This window comes from Mesoplodon densirostris, chromosome 10, assembly GCF_025265405.1.
Source record: "Mesoplodon densirostris isolate mMesDen1 chromosome 10, mMesDen1 primary haplotype, whole genome shotgun sequence".
Classification (NCBI taxonomy): domain Eukaryota; kingdom Metazoa; phylum Chordata; class Mammalia; order Artiodactyla; family Ziphiidae; genus Mesoplodon; species Mesoplodon densirostris.
The window spans coordinates 105,596,960-105,613,771 of NC_082670.1; the positions used below are offsets into that span (position 1 = coordinate 105,596,960).

General features: G+C 47.9%; 1 protein-coding gene across 1 annotated transcript; it reads right to left on the bottom strand.

The window, feature by feature from the left end:
• Nucleotides 1–13,292: 13,292 nt before the first annotated feature.
• On the bottom strand, nucleotides 13,293–13,614 carry LOC132497264 (small ribosomal subunit protein eS27-like). The gene has a single exon (XM_060110323.1). It carries the CDS (start codon nucleotides 13,579–13,581, stop codon nucleotides 13,423–13,425), a length of 159 nt encoding a protein of 52 aa, XP_059966306.1. The 5' UTR covers nucleotides 13,582–13,614; the 3' UTR covers nucleotides 13,293–13,422.
• Nucleotides 13,615–16,812: the final 3,198 nt, after the last annotated feature.

Sequence of the window (16,812 nt, forward strand, 5' to 3'; positions counted from 1 at the left end):
ACCTGAGTCTTATTTGGTCTCACTACTTACCAATAAATCATCAACATACTGTAGCAGAGCTCCCTTCTCAAGGCTCAATTCCCTCGGTTCCCTTGCTAACGTGTTTCCAAAAAGATGGGGGCTGTCCTGAAAACCCTGTGGAAGTACTGTCCAGGTGTATTGGGTAGCCTCCAGGGTGTCAGGGTCCCTCCACTCAAAGGCATAAAGGTATGGAGAGTCTGGATTGAGGGGAATACAGAGAAATGCATCAGTGAGGTCCAAACCAGAGAAATACTGCGTGCTCCCTGGCACTTGGGTGCGGAGGGGGTATGGGTTTGACACCAGTGGGTGAATAGGGATGACGGCCTCATTCACTGCTCGTAAGCCTTGCACAGACCAATACTCCCTGTTAGGCTTCTGAACGGGGAGGATTGGGGTATTGCAAGGGGGCTGGCAGGGCCTAATGAGTTTGTGTTTTAGGAATTTGATGAGCAGTGGTTCGCTTCCTCTCAGGGCTTCAGGTTTTAAAGGATATTGTGGGGGGTTTTCCCCCCATAATCAAAACTTGATTGAAAAAGTGACACCCAAATAGGAGAACGCTGTTGTATACCTTACAAAATTAAACATAATTACATTATCTTGGTAGATTAACTGGAATTACTGAACTGATAAGGCTTTCTACAATAGAACACAAATTCAGGAAGTTGTGTGGATCATTAGTGTTGCTTTCTTCTAAATGAACACCCTCTGTGGGTCTGGCCTTTCCTCCTGTTGGCCGGCACAACACTGTTGAACAACCTACGTGAAGCACCACTGTCTGAGCACAGCTGAAAACCGTGGTAATCTTGTAGCCACCTGGACATTTTACATCCATAAAATAAGAATTTGTGCTTTGAACCAGCCGTTTCTTTTTTTATTAATTAATTAATTTTATTTATTTACTTTTGGCTGTGTTGGGTCTTCATTGCTGCGCGCAGGCTTTCTCTAGCTGCAGCAAGCAGGGGCTACTCTTCGTTGTTGTATGTGGGCTTCTCATTTCTCATTGCAGTGGCGTCTCGTTGTGGAGCACGGGCTCTAGGCGTGCGGGCTTCAGTAGTTGTGGCTCGCAGGCTCTAGAACTCAGGCTCAGCAGCTGTGGCACGCGGGCTCAGTAGTTGTGGCGCACGGGCTCTAGAGCACAGGCTCAGTAGTTGTGGTGCACAGGCTTAGTTGCTCCGCGGCATGTGGGATCTTCCTGGACCAGGGCTCAAACCAGTGTCACCTGCATTGGCAGGCAGAGTCTTAACCACTGTGCCACCAGGCAAGACCCGAGCCATTTCTTTTTATGTTTTTTCTTTTCCTTTCCAAGGAAGGATCTTGGAATCTCTAGCCAAAGGCATGTTGATTCTTTCACAAGCCCAGCCCATGCAGATCTCTAAGGCAACACCCCTAGCGAGCAGCACAAAACCAGGAATGTGGCATCTAAAGGATATTGTCTTTTCCAGGGGTATTTTTCCCCAGGCCTTAACCATATATTTACTGGGGGAACAAGTTTTGCCCTTCCTGGCACCGAGGTGTCTCAAACAGGATCTACCGGTTCTCTAATTTCCTGGGGGATGTGTTGGGGAACATTTTGATGACCAGCAGGTGGGCCATCTGGGGCTACAAATAGATGCATTCTCTGTTTGAATTCTTTACCTCCTTGGACTCCCCTGTCCTAAGAATATACTAGCTCCTAATTTATTTAGCAAATTTCTTCTGAGGAGGGGGACAGGGCATTCTGGCATATACAGAAAGGAGTGAGTAATAATAAAGGACCCAATTCCACAGGCAAGGGGAGACCTAAATTGCCTTACCTTTGGCTGTCCATCGACTCCCGTCACAGTACAGTCACGGTTGGAGAGGGGGCCGGCTGGCCAAATCGGAACAGAACAGGCGCCTCCAGTGTCTGCAAGAAATTCAGTTCTCCTACCTGCCACGTCAAGGGTGACCTAAGGCTCCGCTGGAGTGATGAGGATGGATCGAGTGGGATCTGGAGCCGGGTAGGCGCTCTGGCCCCCTCAGTCTGTGTGCAGGAATCTGTTATCTGAGAGATTTGCAAGGAACTGGGGCGGGGCGGGGTAGCCCCTAGGGCATCCCACAGGAGGGCTCTCAGGACATTCCCCCTTCGAGTACCCCCTTCCAACAAAAGGCACACTGGTTCTGGCCTAGGCAGCTTCTTGGCGGTCTGTCCAGCCTTCTTGACCCTCCAGGATCCCCTCGAGGTGGTGGGTGGATCAGAGCAGCCAAAAGCTGCATTTTCTTTATTAGCCTCTTATTCTTATTGGTCTCCTCTGTAAGTCTTGGTTGTTATAGACCTTGAAGGCCTCCTCTACCAAGATTGACAATGGGGTTAGGGGCCCGGCCTCAAGCTTTTGTAATTTTCTCCTGATATCAGGAGTAGCCTGGGTGATAAAATGCATGACCAACAGTGTCCTCCCTTCTGTGGACTCAGAGTCTGTACTGGTGTCCTTCCTGAATGCCTCTGTCGCCCGGCTCGGGAAGACTGCCACATTTTCATCTTTTTCCTGTGTAACCTCTCAGACCTTATCATAATTGAAAGGCTTCACCATATACCCTTCCTTCCTTCTGATAGACAAGTAATAAAATGTCTCATCCTAGCTTGGCCTGCACAGTCTTCACAGTCCCAGTGGGGGTCATTTCTAGGATTGCATCCCCACCCACCTGATAAATTTGGTGGTGTGGATTGGTGGCCACCAGGCCATCTGCATGTTCCCTGGCGTTTCTCTGTATGCGCTCCTTTTAATCCAGGGTGCAACAGTGGGCCAGAATAACCATGATGTCCTGCCAGGTGAGAAAGAATGTCAACCCCAGCCTGAAAAATTAGTCCCTCAACTTGTCAGAGCTCTCTGAGAAGCTGCCAAACCTCTCCTTACAGATTCGCAATGGAAAAGGCCACAGGGGTCAGAACCTGAGGGCCTAGAGGTGGGAGTATTCCCACAGGGGATTTTTGGACATAGAATAAGGTGAGAGTACTTACTTACTCCTTAAGCTAAGGTGAAAAAAAGATTTCAAAAGTAAATACAGGATCTTTTATCAAAAGCAGCACTCCAGGACAATTTTGTTCTCCTAGAGAGAGAAACCAAATCCAGTCTTGTATCAGCCTGCTCTTAATAAAATCCATTTTCCTAATTAAATTTGACCCAACCTTAGAAAGTCCTGACCACATACAAAATTCTTTTTCCAATGATCCTTTTCTGCAAACCTTCTGCAACTTTGTGTAGCCATATTATCCTGTCCCTTATTCTTTCCATTCAGAAATAACCAGCCCTAGGACAAACGTCACTTTTTCCTTTTAATAAAATATATTTCAGTTCCTCATATCTTATTTTTTTAAACATTTATTTATTTTTTGGCTGCGTTGGGTATTTGTTGCTGTGTGCGGGCTTTCTCTAGTTGCGGCGAGCGGGGGCTACTCTTCATTGCGGTGCATGGGCTTCTAATTGCAGTGGCTTCTCTTGTTGCAGAGCACGGGGTCTAGGCATGCAGGCTTCAGTAGTTGTGGCCTGCGGGCTCAGTAGTTGTGGCTCATGGGCTCTAGAGCACAGCCTCAATAGTTGTGGCGCACGGGCTTAGTTGTTCCGCGGCACGTGGGATCTTCCCAGACCAGGGCTTGAACCCATGTCCCCTGCATTGGCAGGAGGATTCTTAACCACTGTGCCACCAAGGAAGCCACCCTCATACCTTCTTTTCTGAAAACACACATCCTACTTTCCTTAAGCAACCATGAACTGTCTTTAGCATTCCTTGATTGGAATATCCCATAACATCTAGAAACATGTATCTTCCCAAAACACAATTTCTTTCCTTAATGTGCAAGACATGTGTCTAATAAACCCAAACATCTTTAGTTTCCCTCTCACGAGAAGACAAAAGTAGGTAAATAGAGACCTGTTTAGCAATTAATGTTCCAGTATTTCATCTTATTTGAAATGGCCTGGATACTCGATGGATTCCTATCATTTGACTTAATTTAGTTTTAAGTTACCAAAATTTAGAGGGACTATTCTAGATGGACGTTTCCAAAACACAATTATTCCCATAGAGTTTATCGTAAAGCTCTTATCATAGTTAAATTTACTTAAAAGTTTAATCACATCAGGTCATTCTCCTTGATGACAGATTTTAAAACAGAAACAATATGTACTTATTGACTTTCAGTAACCCTAGGTACAAATAAAATATTATACTTGGGGCTTCCCTGGTGGCGCAGTGGTTGAGAGTCCGCTTGACGATGTAGGGGACACGGGTTCGTGCCCCGGTCCGGGAAGATCCCACATACCACGGAGTGGCTAGGCCTGTGAGCCATGGTCGCTGAGCCTGTGCCTTTGGAGCCTGTGGTCCACAGCGGGAGAGGCCACAACAGTGAGAGGCCCGCGTACCGCAAAAAAAAAAAAAAAAAAAAAAAAAAAAAAGCTGATGAGTCTAAAGACAGGTCTGTATTAATTAAACTGACAAGCTTAAGTTAGACAAGTTAATTTCTACAGAATCAGAGATCTCATAGTTTTCCCTCTTGAAATTAAAAGGGCCTCTTTCTTTCCCTCAGACTAGGGGACTACAGATGGATCAGGTAATTCTCGGAGCTCAGGCAGAATAGTTACATTGCAAAGGCAGAGGAGAGAAATGCAAGCCCCTCTCTCTCTTTTTTTTTTTTTTTTGTTGTTGTTCTTTAAAATCCCACCAAGTAACCCATGACTGGAGTTTCAGGCGATGTGGCTGTGTGTGTTTTTACTTCAGGCTTAAATGCTCCACTGTGCTTCGGCAGAGACTTGCAAGAGCAGTTGGACAGACAAGACTACAAAATACAAAGACACCAGTGACAAAAACTTAAACACACAAACAAGAAACCTTTAGGATTAAGGGGATGAGAGTGCGGGGCTGAGAACCAAGGGACAGGTGAAGGGAGGAGGGAAAGAAAAGACTGAAAAAGAAAGAGAGAGGGGCTTCCCTGGTGGCGCAGTGGTTGGGAGTCTGCCTGCCGATGCAGGGGACACGGGTTCGTGCCCCGGTCTAGGAGGATCCCACAGGCCGCAGAGAGGCTGGGCCCGTGAGCCATGGCCACTGGGCCTGCGTGTCCAGAGCCTGTGCTCTGCACCGGGAGAGGCCGCAGTGGTGAGAGGCCCGCGTAACGCAAAAAAAAAAAAAAAAGAGAGAGAGAGAGATTGCCCTTTCAACCTGCCCCCTGTGGGTATCTACTCATGCACCAGTCTGCGTGCTTCCAGAGCCAGCGTAGGAGGGAAGACCCTATCCACTGCCCGTTGTGGTGATCAAGCCCAGAAATCGACCAGTTGTACATCATCTGTGGGACTCTCACCCACGCACACACCAGTATAGAGAAAACTGCCGCTTTAGCCCATTTCCAATGGGACTTCTCTTTTTTCTTTTTTAAACTTTTAATTTTCTATTGGAGTATTGTTGATTAACAGTGTTGTGATAGTTTCAGGTGTACAGCAAGCTGATTCAGTTATACATATACATGTATCTATTCTTTTTCAAATTCTTTCCCCATTTAGGTTATCTTATAACATTGAGCAGAGTTCCCTGTGCTGTACAGTAGATACTTGTTGGTTATCCATTTTAAATATTGCGGTGTGTACATGTCAGGCCCAAACTCCCTAACTATCCCTTCCCCCAACCCTTCCGCCCTGCTAACCATAAATTCATTCTCTAAGTTTGTGAGTCTGTTTCTGTTTTGTAAATAAGTTCATTTGTATCATTTCTTTTTAAAGTTATTTCTTTAATTAATTATTTTTTGGCTGTGTTGAATCTTCCTTGACACTCATGGGCTTTCTCTAGTTGTGGCGAGTGGGGCCACTCTTCGCTGCGGCACGTGGGCCCCTCACTGCGGGTGTCTTCTGTTGTGGAGCACGGGCTCCAGGTGCGCGAGCCTCAGTAATTGTGGTGCCAGGGCCTAGTTACTAGGCGGTACGCAAGATCCTCCCGGACCAGGGCTCGAACCCATGTCCCCTGCATTGGCAGATGGATTCCTAACCACTGTGCCACCAGGGAAGTCCAGTATCATTTTTTTTTAGATTCCGCATATAAGCGACATCATGCAATATTTCTCTTTCTCTGTCTGACTTACTTCACTCAGTATGACAATCTCTAGGTCCATCCATGTTGCTGCAAATGTCATTATTTCATTCTTTTTTTTTTTTTTTTTTTTTTTTTTTGCGGTATGCGGGCCTCTCACTGTTGTGGCCTCCCCCGTTGCGGAGCACAGGCTCCGGACGCGCAGGCTCCGGACGCGCAGGCTCAGCGGCCATGGCTCACGGGCCCAGCCGCTCCGCGGCATATGGGATCCTCCCAGACCGGGGCACGAACCCGTATCCCCTGCATCGGCAGGCGGACTCTCAACCACTTGCGCCACCAGGGAGGCCCTTCATTCTTTTTTTATGGCTGAGTAGTATTCCATTGTACATATGTACCAAGTCTTCTTTATCTACTCCTCCGTCGATAGACATTTAGGTTGCTTCCATGTCTTGGCTGTTGTAGACAGTGCTGCAATGAACACTGGGGTGCATGTATCCTTTCGGACCATGTTCTTCTCCGGATATATGCCCAGGAGTGGGATTGCAGGATCATATGGTAGCTCTCTTTTTAATTTTTTAAGGAACCTCCCTACTGTTCTCCATAGTGGCTGTACCAATTTACATTCCCACAAAAAGTATAGGAGGGTTCCCTTCTCTCCACACCCTCTCCAGCATTTATTGTCCAACGGGACTTCTCTTGGCGGCAGGAAAATAAAGTTGAGAATATTGGGATGATCGTACTTCCAGCCACATGTTGAGGCTTGAACCTCTATCATTCTCATAAATCTCCAGTCAGGAGAGCCTGCGGGACCAGAATCTGCACTGTGTGAGGCTCGCCTCTCCCACCTCTGCTTGTCACCTGTCAAGGTGAGCTGTTGCCGGCCAGAGGGAGCAGGTCTCACAAGCTGAGAGGAGTGATGCTGAAGCTGCCCGACGTCCACTCTCTCGGAAAGATAGGACGGAAGTAGGAGAGGACAGAGAGGGAAGTAGAGAGATTTCAGGAGAGGAAAAGGGACAAAGGGAAAGCGGGAGGGAAAAAGGACAAAGGGGAAGGGGAAAGCGTTGCCTGAATGAGGCCCCCAGGGGCCAGGAAGGCAGACTTACCAAATGTGGTGACACTGAAACAAGAGGTTCAGCTGGCCACTTATCACCCATGGGGAAGCTGTGTTCAGTGGTCCCAGAGGTGCATAGATCCTCTTCTGGGAAGGGAACAATTGTCCCTTTGTGGTGTCACCACAAAGTATGTTACTGAACAGGGTTCTTGGCCTCCTTATCAATAGAAGTTGATCAGTGGCCAGATAAGAAATTCAGGCAAAGGGACTTGCCTGGTGGCGCCGTGGTTGAGAATCCGCCAGCCAATTCAGGGGACACGGGTTCGAGCCCTGACCCGGGAAGATCTCACATGCCGCGGAGCAACTAAGCCCGTGCACCACAACTACTGAGCCTGTGCTCTAGAGCCCACAAGCCACAACTACTGAGCCCATGCGCCACAACTACTGAGGCTTGCATGCCTAGAGCCCGTGCTCTGCAACAAGAGAAGCCACTGCAGTGGGAAGCCCACGCACCACAATGAAGAGTAGCCCCCGCTCGCCTCAACTCGAGAGAGCCCGCACGCAGCAATGAAGACCCAACGCAGCCAAATACAAACAAACAAACAAAAAAATTCAGGCAAGGCTTCATTAGGACGCCTGCTGCAGCAGGGCGGAGCGAGAACAAGTAACAGTTTCCCTTGCTAGCTAGCGCACACAGGTGGGAGGCAAACTTTTTCCTTCTATGGGGTGAGAGTAGGGGTGTGTCCAGGGGTCAGGCCAGAGGGGTGGCCTAGGAGGCTTGCCCACCTCTGTGGTGGTGTTGTGTGCACTGGGCATGATGCCCAGTACCCTGCTTTTGCTCCTGGCTCTTCAGAAGAAGCAGTTGGGCTCCTTGGTCTTTTTGTATCTTGTTGTCTATAATTTGCCCCAACTGGGCATGCACGCAGTTATTTTTAGTCCCTTATGGTTTCTTTCTTTCTTTTTTTTAAACATCTTTATTGGAGTATAATTGCTTTACAATGGTGTGTTAGTTTCTGCTTTATACCAAAGTGAACCAGTTCTACATATACATAAGTCCCTTATAGTTTCTTTGTATGTCATTGATCAAGGAGACATTTGTCCAGGGGCAAGCACTGCAGCAAAGTGTCCCAGGTCCCAGTCTGTCTCATTCCCCACTGAGGGATTCTACACCCCTTATTCTTAAAGGGTAAGGGGCCAAAGGTCTCTCCTTTTGAACCTTCTTCCTGCTAGACAGGGGCCGCAGACCCTAGCCTACCCTAGTGGTGTAGAAGTCCCTCGCTGACTATTCCAAGGACCTGTATGGACCTGGGCCACTCTCCACTGGAATGGGTTGAATTCCTTGAGACATCATGAGTCTTTACTTGAAACTGTTGGAGACTGGAAGACACAAACTTAACCAGAAGGTTAAACAAACAAGGGCCCTAAAGGAGAAGAACAATAGCCATTAAAGGGCCCTAGAAAGGGAAGTAAGCAGGTTAACTTTGGGAGGGCTTCCTTAACTGTTGACCAGACAGTGGAGGCGATGTCGCCCCTGCCAAAATGGTGAAGCTGCTCTGCCTGGGCATATATTTCCTTAATATTAAATTCTACCTGTCCTGTCGCATTGGTCCAGGTGAAGCAGGATGTATTAATTATCGCACAAACTCTACTTCGTTCTGCCAGAAGGTAATCAAGAGCTAGACGATTGTCAAGAACTACATTAGCCAAAGAAACAAGAGATCTTAAGTCCCGTTAAGGCTTGTCTTGTCTGTTCCATCATATAACCAAGCTGTCTAGTGAGATTCCTCAGTGTTGTTTCATGATAGGTAAAGCCTCCCCACGGAGCTGCCAGCCCTATCGCCAGCCCTGCCCCTGTTAAGATAATTTCTAGTGCTCTCTGGGTTCGCTGATGAGCTGCAGTGGTCCTGTTACAGATAAAAACCCCTCTTATCCCTATAGTCCCTAGAGTGCACTCTCCTATGAAGTGAACTTTATCAGTGCATTTATACGCTCTAGCTTGGTTGGAAAAGGACAGGGGCCTGGCCATAATTCCATAACATCTGATGGTTTGGGTGTCCGCAGAGGAAAAACAAACACTTCTGGGGTGCAGAACTGAATGTCTGTCTCACGGTTGTTAAGAGAGGACAGCCCCTGAAGGACATAACTCTTGTTAGTACTTAAAAAATTAGGGGATAGGGCTTCCCTGGTGGCGCAGTGGTTAAGAATCTGTCTGCCAGGGCTTCCCTGGTGGTGCAGTGGTTGAGAGTCCGCCTGCCGATGCAGGGGACAGGGGTTCGTGCCCCGGTCCGGGAGGGTCCCACATGCCGCAGAGCGGCTGGGCCCGTGAGCCATGGCCGCTGAGCCTGTGCATCTGGAGCCTGTGCTCCGCAATGGGAGAGGCCACAACAGTGAGAGGCCCACATACCGCAAAAAAAAAAAAAAAAAAAAAAATAGAATCTGCCTGCCAGCGCAGGGGACACAGATTTGAGCCCTGGTCCAGGAGGATCCCACATGCCACGGAGCAACTAAGCCCATGCCAATACTACAGAGCCCGTGAGCCACAACTACTGAGCCCACATGCTGCTAGTGAAGCCCTTGCGCCTAGAGCCCGTGCTCCGCAACAAGAGAAGCCACTGCAATGAGAAGTCCGCGCACTGCAACAAAGAGTAGCCCCTGCTCGCTGCCACCAGAGAAAGCCTGTGTGCAGCAATGAGGACCCAATGCAGCCAAAAATAAATAAATTAATTAATTTAAAAAAATTAGGGGACAGCAGACCCTTATGTTCATAATTCAGCATATAAAGCTCTACAACATTTTTAACAAGATGCTTGTGTATGCTCCTGCTGAGTACAATAGCAAAAATGACAAATAGGAGTCCAGTCCACTACATCATTTTACTTATCTGTTGATGGTGCCTGTCTTTTTTTTTTTTTTTTTTTTTTTTTTTTTGCGGTACACGGGCCTCTCACTGCCGTGGCCTCTCCCGTTGCGGAGCACAGGCTCAGCGGCCATGGCTCACTGGCCCAGCCGCTCCGCGGCATGTGGGATCTTCCCGGACTGGGGCACGAACCCATGTCCCCTGCATCGGCAGGTGGACTCTCAACCACTGCGCCACCAGGGAAGCCCCAATGGTGCCTGTCTTTGAATAGGTGTCTCAGATTTTCCACTGGCTCACAGGTGTATTGTTCTTCTGTTGGAACCTGCGGAGTTTCTGGAGGTAAAAGCTTTAGTCTGGACAAATGTACCCAACTAGATATCCCATGCAGTCTGACAGCAGTAGGGGTGGTTAAAATTACTTTATAGGGGCTCTTCCATTTTAGCAATAGTTGGTCTTTGGGGGACCCCTCTTTCCAGTTCTAAGAAGAACCTGGTCCCCGGGATTTATTTGTGAAGGACGTGCTCCTTCCTCTGTAGTGTTACTGGGGGCTGGCAGTGCCTTGTGGGCCTAGTCCTGGATTGCCTCCTGAACTTTTCCTAGATTAATAATATATCTCAGGGCCTGGTTCACTTCCTCATCCAGTAGAATGTCAGTAGTAAGAAAAGACCTCCCATAGGTCATTTCAGACGGGCTAAGCCTCAGACCATTCCTGGGGCTACACGGACCCTGAGGGGTGCAATAGGAAGCAAGTTGGTCCAGGGTGCATGAGTCTCTTGGCAGAGTTTTGCTAAGGTTTTCTTTAAAGGATGGTTCATTTTCTCTACCTTCCCTGAAGCCTAGGGGTGCCAAGAGGTGTGTAGCTTGTAGTCTATCCCTAGGGCCATTGTGAGCCCCTGTGTGATTCTGGCTATAAAACAGGGCCCGTTATCACTGTGGAGGGACTTTGGAAGTCTAAACCGAGGAACTGCTTCTTTTAAAAGGGCTTCTTTTAAAAGGCTTCCACAGCCTTTTCAGATCACATGGGGAAGGCTTCGGCCCATCCTGTGAAAGTATTGACAAACACCATAAGATATTTATACCCTGACCGTGGGGGCATTTGGGTGAAATCTAACTATCAGTCTTCCCCCCCACCCCGATATGTCCCTCGGCATTGAATTGGCCCGAGTAATGAAGGGGAGATTGGATGGGCCTGTGGGTTATTATGGGCACATAAATCACAGGCAGGTGTTGCTTGTTTTACTGTTCTTTTAAGCCCCTTCCCTGACAAAGCCTTTTGCATCTAGTCCCGTAGTCATCCCTCCCGCAGTGGGTGGCACCATGGAAGCTCTTAGTGAGTTTCCATTTCTGGGCCTCAGGAATTAGAACCGTATCCTCCTTTCTGTACCGGCTTGTGCTTCTCTTCTCATAGCCCCATTTCTCAGCATTTTCTTGTTCCTGTGGGGAATACAGGAGAAGGCTAGGGAGTTCAGGGGGGCCAATCACTAGGGCCATAATTTGCTCAGGTTCTTGCAATTGAGCTGCCTGTTTTGCAGTTTGATCAGCTTTGCTGTTGCCTTGGCTCACAAGGGATCCATCCCTCTGATGGCCCCTGCAGCGGATTACTGTTACCTGGGTCAGGAGCTGCACTGCTTCTAAAAGAGCCAGAATCAAATCTTTGTATTTTATGGGGGAATTTGTAGCGATGAACATTGATCTTTCCAAATGGCAGCATGAGCATGTAGCTCGTGGAACCCATATTTACAGTCAGTAAAAATATTTAATTTCTTATCCGTCCCTAATTGCAAATCTCTCATTAATGCAATTAGTTCAGCTTTCTGGGCCGATGTCTGTCGGGGGCAGGGCCTTGGCTTCGATTCCGTTCATCTAGACTAACTGGCATACCCTGCCTTTTGGGTTCCCATTTCTATAAAACTGCTCCTGTCAGTAAACTGTTTGACCTCAGGGCTGTCAAGAGGTTCATCTAGATCAGACCTGCTGGAGCAAGTTTGTTCTATGGTCTCTGTACGCTGAGGCACGAAGTCTCCACTCTAGACAGCTGGAAGCAGAGTTGCTGGGTTCAGGCTTTGGCACACCTCTAAGATAATGCCGGGGGTGTCCAGTAGGAGGGCCTGATATCTTGTTAACCTTCCTCCAGTCAACCAATGTTGTCCTTTGACTTCCAGCACAAGTTGTACCTGATGAGGGGTTGGCACACCTAAGTGTTGTCCCAGGGTGGGCTTGGAAGCTCATTTACCAACAGGGATGTGGCCGCTACTGCCTGCCGGCAGCTTGACCATCCCAGGGCCACTGAGTCCAATTGTGTTGAGAAGTAAGCCACTGGTGTCTGACCCGGCACCAGCTTTGGGTCAGGACCTCTCATGGACGTGTCGGGTGAGGGGCTCGTGCAACGTTGGAAGCCCCAGCACTGCTGCTCTATTCACCCCGGTCTTCAGAGTCTCAAAGGCCTGCTGGTGGTCCTTATTCCGTTGAAGGGGCTCCCTTTCTTCTCCCTTTAGACCCTCACATAGGGGTTTTCTATAAGGCTATAATTTGGAATCCAGATACGACAGAACCTGGCCATCCTGAGAAAGCCTCAGAGTTGCCTTTTTGTGGTTGGAGACAGTAATGCATTAATTGCTGTTTTTCAATCTATGGCAAGGGCTCGTTCCCCTGGGGTCTAACCCAATCCTAAATATTGAAACTGTTGCTGGTTGAAGATACTTTCTATTGGTTGAAGATACTTTATATCCCCTTCTTGCCAGAAAATTTAGGACCCTAACAGTATTTTTATCTGAGTCTTATTTGGTCTCACTACTTACCAATAAATCATCAACATACTGTAGCAGAGCTCCCTTCTCAAGGCTCAATTCCCTCGGTTCCCTTGCTAACGTGTTTCCAAAAAGATGGGGGCTGTCCTGAAAACCCTGTGGAAGTACTGTCCAGGTGTATTGGGTAGCCTCCAGGGTGTCAGGGTCCCTCCACTCAAAGGCATAAAGGTATGGAGAGTCTGGATTGAGGGGAATACAGAGAAATGCATCAGTGAGGTCCAAACCAGAGAAATACTGCGTGCTCCCTGGCACTTGGGTGCGGAGGGGGTATGGGTTTGACACCAGTGGGTGAATAGGGATGACGGCCTCATTCACTGCTCGTAAGCCTTGCACAGACCAATACTCCCTGTTAGGCTTCTGAACGGGGAGGATTGGGGTATTGCAAGGGGGCTGGCAGGGCCTAATGAGTTTGTGTTTTAGGAATTTGATGAGCAGTGGTTCGCTTCCTCTCAGGGCTTCAGGTTTTAAAGGATATTGTGGGGGTTTTTCCCCCCATAATCAAAACTTGATTGAAAAAGTGACACCCAAATAGGAGAACGCTGTTGTATACCTTACAAAATTAAACATAATTACATTATCTTGGTAGATTAACTGGAATTACTGAACTGATAAGGCTTTCTACGATAGAACACAAATTCAGGAAGTTGTGTGGATCATTAATGTTGCCTTCTTCTAAATGAACACCCTTCTGTGGGTCTGGCCTTTCCTCCTGTTGGCTGGCACAACACTGTTGAACAACCTACGTGAAGCACCACTGTCTGAGCACAGCTGAAAACCGTGGTAATCTTGTAGCCACCTGGACATTTTACATCCATAAAATAAGAATTTGTGCTTTGAACCAGCCGTTTCTTTTTTTATTAATTAATTAATTTTATTTATTTACTTTTGGCTGTGTTGGGTCTTCATTGCTGCGCGCAGGCTTTCTCTAGCTGCAGCAAGCAGGGGCTACTCTTCGTTGTTGTATGTGGGCTTCTCATTTCTCATTGCAGTGGCGTCTCTTGTTGTGGAGCACGGGCTCTAGGCGTGAGGGCTTCAGTAGTTGTGGCTCGCAGGCTCTAGAACTCAGGCTCAGCAGCTGTGGCACGCGGGCTCAGTAGTTGTGGCGCACGGGCTCTAGAGCACAGGCTCAGTAGTTGTGGTGCACAGGCTTAGTTGCTCCGCGGCATGTGGGATCTTCCTGGACCAGGGCTCAAACCCGTGTCACCTGCATTGGCAGGCAGAGTCTTAACCACTGTGCCACCAGGCAAGACCCGAGCCATTTCTTTTTATGTTTTTTCTTTTCCTTTCCAAGGAAGGATCTTGGAATCTCTAGCCAAAGGCATGTTGATTCTTTCACAAGCCCAGCCCATGCAGATCTCTAAGGCAACACCCCTAGCGAGCAGCACAAAACCAGGAATGTGGCATCTAAAGGATATTGTCTTTTCCAGGGGTATTTTTCCCCAGGCCTTAACCATATATTTACTGGGGGAACAAGTTTTGCCCTTTCTGGCACCGAGGTGTCTCAAACAGGATCTACCGGTTCTCTAATTTCCTGGGGGATGTGTTGGGGAACATTTTGATGACCAGCAGGTGGGCCATCTGGGGCTACAAATAGATGCATTCTCTGTTTGAATTCTTTACCTCCTTGGACTCCCCTGTCCTAAGAATATACTAGCTCCTAATTTATTTAGCAAATTTCTTCTGAGGAGGGGGACAGGGCATTCTGGCATATACAGAAAGGAGTGAGTAATAATAAAGGACCCAATTCCACAGGCAAGGGGAGACCTAAATTGTCTTACCTTTGGCTGTCCATAGACTCCCGTCACAGTACAGTCACGGTTGGAGAGGGGGCCGGCTGGCCAAATCGGAACAGAACAGGCGCCTCCAGTGTCTGCAAGAAATTCAGTTCTCCTACCTGCCACGTCAAGGGTGACCTAAGGCTCCGCTGGAGTGATGAGGATGGATCGAGTGGGATCTGGAGCCCAGCAGGCGCTCCAGCCCCCTCAGTCGGTGTGCAGGAATCTGTTATCTGAGAGATTCGCAAGGAACTGGGGCGGGGCGGGGTAGCCCCTAGGGCATCCCACAGGAGGGCTCTCAGGACATTCCCCCTTCCAGTGCCCCCTTCCAACAAAAGGCACACTGGTTCTGGCCTAGGCAGCTTCTTGGCGGTCTGTCCAGCCTTCTTGACCCTCCAGGATCCCCTCGAGGTGGTGGGTGGATCAGAGCAGCCAAAAGCTGCATTTTCTTTATTAGCCTCTTATTCTTATTGGTCTCCTCTGTAAGTCTTGGTTGTTACAGACCTTGAAGGCCTCCTCTACCAAGATTGACAATGGGGTTAGGGGCCCGGCCTCAAGCTTTTGTAATTTTCTCCTGATATCAGGAGTAGCCTGGGTGATAAAATGCATGGTCAACAGTGTCCTCCCTTCTGTGGACTCAGAGTCTGTACTGGTGTCCTTCCTGAATGCCTCTGTCGCCCGGCTCGGGAAGACTGCCACATTTTCATCTTTTTCCTGTGTAACCTCTCAGACCTTATCATAATTGAAAGGCTTCACCATATACCCTTTCCTTCCTTCTGATAGACAAGTAATAAAATGTCTCATCCTAGCTTGGCCTGCACAGTCTTCACAGTCCCAGTGGGGGTCATTTCTAGGATTGCATCCCCACCCACCTGATAAATTTGGTGGTGTGGATTGGTGGCCACCAGACCATCTGCATGTTCCCTGGCGTTTCTCTGTATGCGCTCCTTTTAATCCAGGGTGCAACAGTGGGCCAGAATAACCATGATGTCCTGCCAGGTGAGAGAGAATGTCAACCCCAGCCTGAAAAATTAGTCCCTCAACTTGTCAGAGCTCTCTGAGAAGCTGCCAAACCTCTCCTTACAGATTCGCAATGGAAAAGGCCACAGGGGTCAGAACCTGAGGGCCTAGAGGTGAGACTATTCCCACAGGGGATTTTTGGACATAGAATAAGGTGAGAGTACTTACTTACTCCTTAAGCTAAGGTGAAAAAAAGATTTCAAAAGTAAATACAGGATCTTTTATCAAAAGCAGCACTCCAGGACAATTTTGTTCTCCTAGAGAGAGACACCAAATCCAGTCTTGTATCAGCCTGCTCTTAATAAAATCCATTTTCCTAATTAAATTTGACCCAACCTTAGAAAGTCCTGACCACATACAAAATTCTTTTTCCAATGATCCTTTTCTGCAAACCTTCTGCAACTTTGTGTAGCCATATTATCCTGTCCCTTATTCTTTCCATTCAGAAATAACCAGCCCTAGGACAAAAGTCACTTTTTCCTTTTAATAAAATATATTTCAGTTCCTCATATCTTATTTTTTTAAACATTTATTTATTTTTTGGCTGCGTTGGGTATTTGTTGCTGTGTGCGGGCTTTCTCTAGTTGCGGCGAGCGGGGGCTACTCTTCATTGCGGTGCATGGGCTTCTAATTGCAGTGGCTTCTCTTGTTGCAGAGCACGGGGTCTAGGCATGCAGGCTTCAGTAGTTGTGGCCTGCGGGCTCAGTAGTTGTGGCTCATGGGCTCTAGAGCACAGCCTCAATAGTTGTGGCGCACGGGCTTAGTTGTTCCGCGGCACGTGGGATCTTCCCAGACCAGGGCTTGAACCCATGTCCCCTGCATTGGCAGGAGGATTCTTAACCACTGTGCCACCAAGGAAGCCACCCTCATACCTTCTTTTCTGAAAACACACATCCTACTTTCCTTAAGCAACCATGAACTGTCTTTAGCATTCCTTGATTGGAATATCCCATAACATCTAGAAACATGTATCTTCCCAAAACACAATTTCTTTCCTTAATGTGCAAGACATGTGTCTAATAAACCCAAACATCTTTAGTTTCCCTCTCACGAGAAGACAAAAGTAGGTAAATAGAGACCTGTTTAGCAATTAATGTTCCAGTATTTCATCTTATTTGAAATGGCCTGGATACTCGATGGATTCCTATCATTTGACTTAATTTAGTTTTAAGTTACCAAAATTTAGAGGGACTATTCTAGATGGACGTTTCCAAAACACAATTATTCCCATAGAGTTTATCGTAAAGCTCT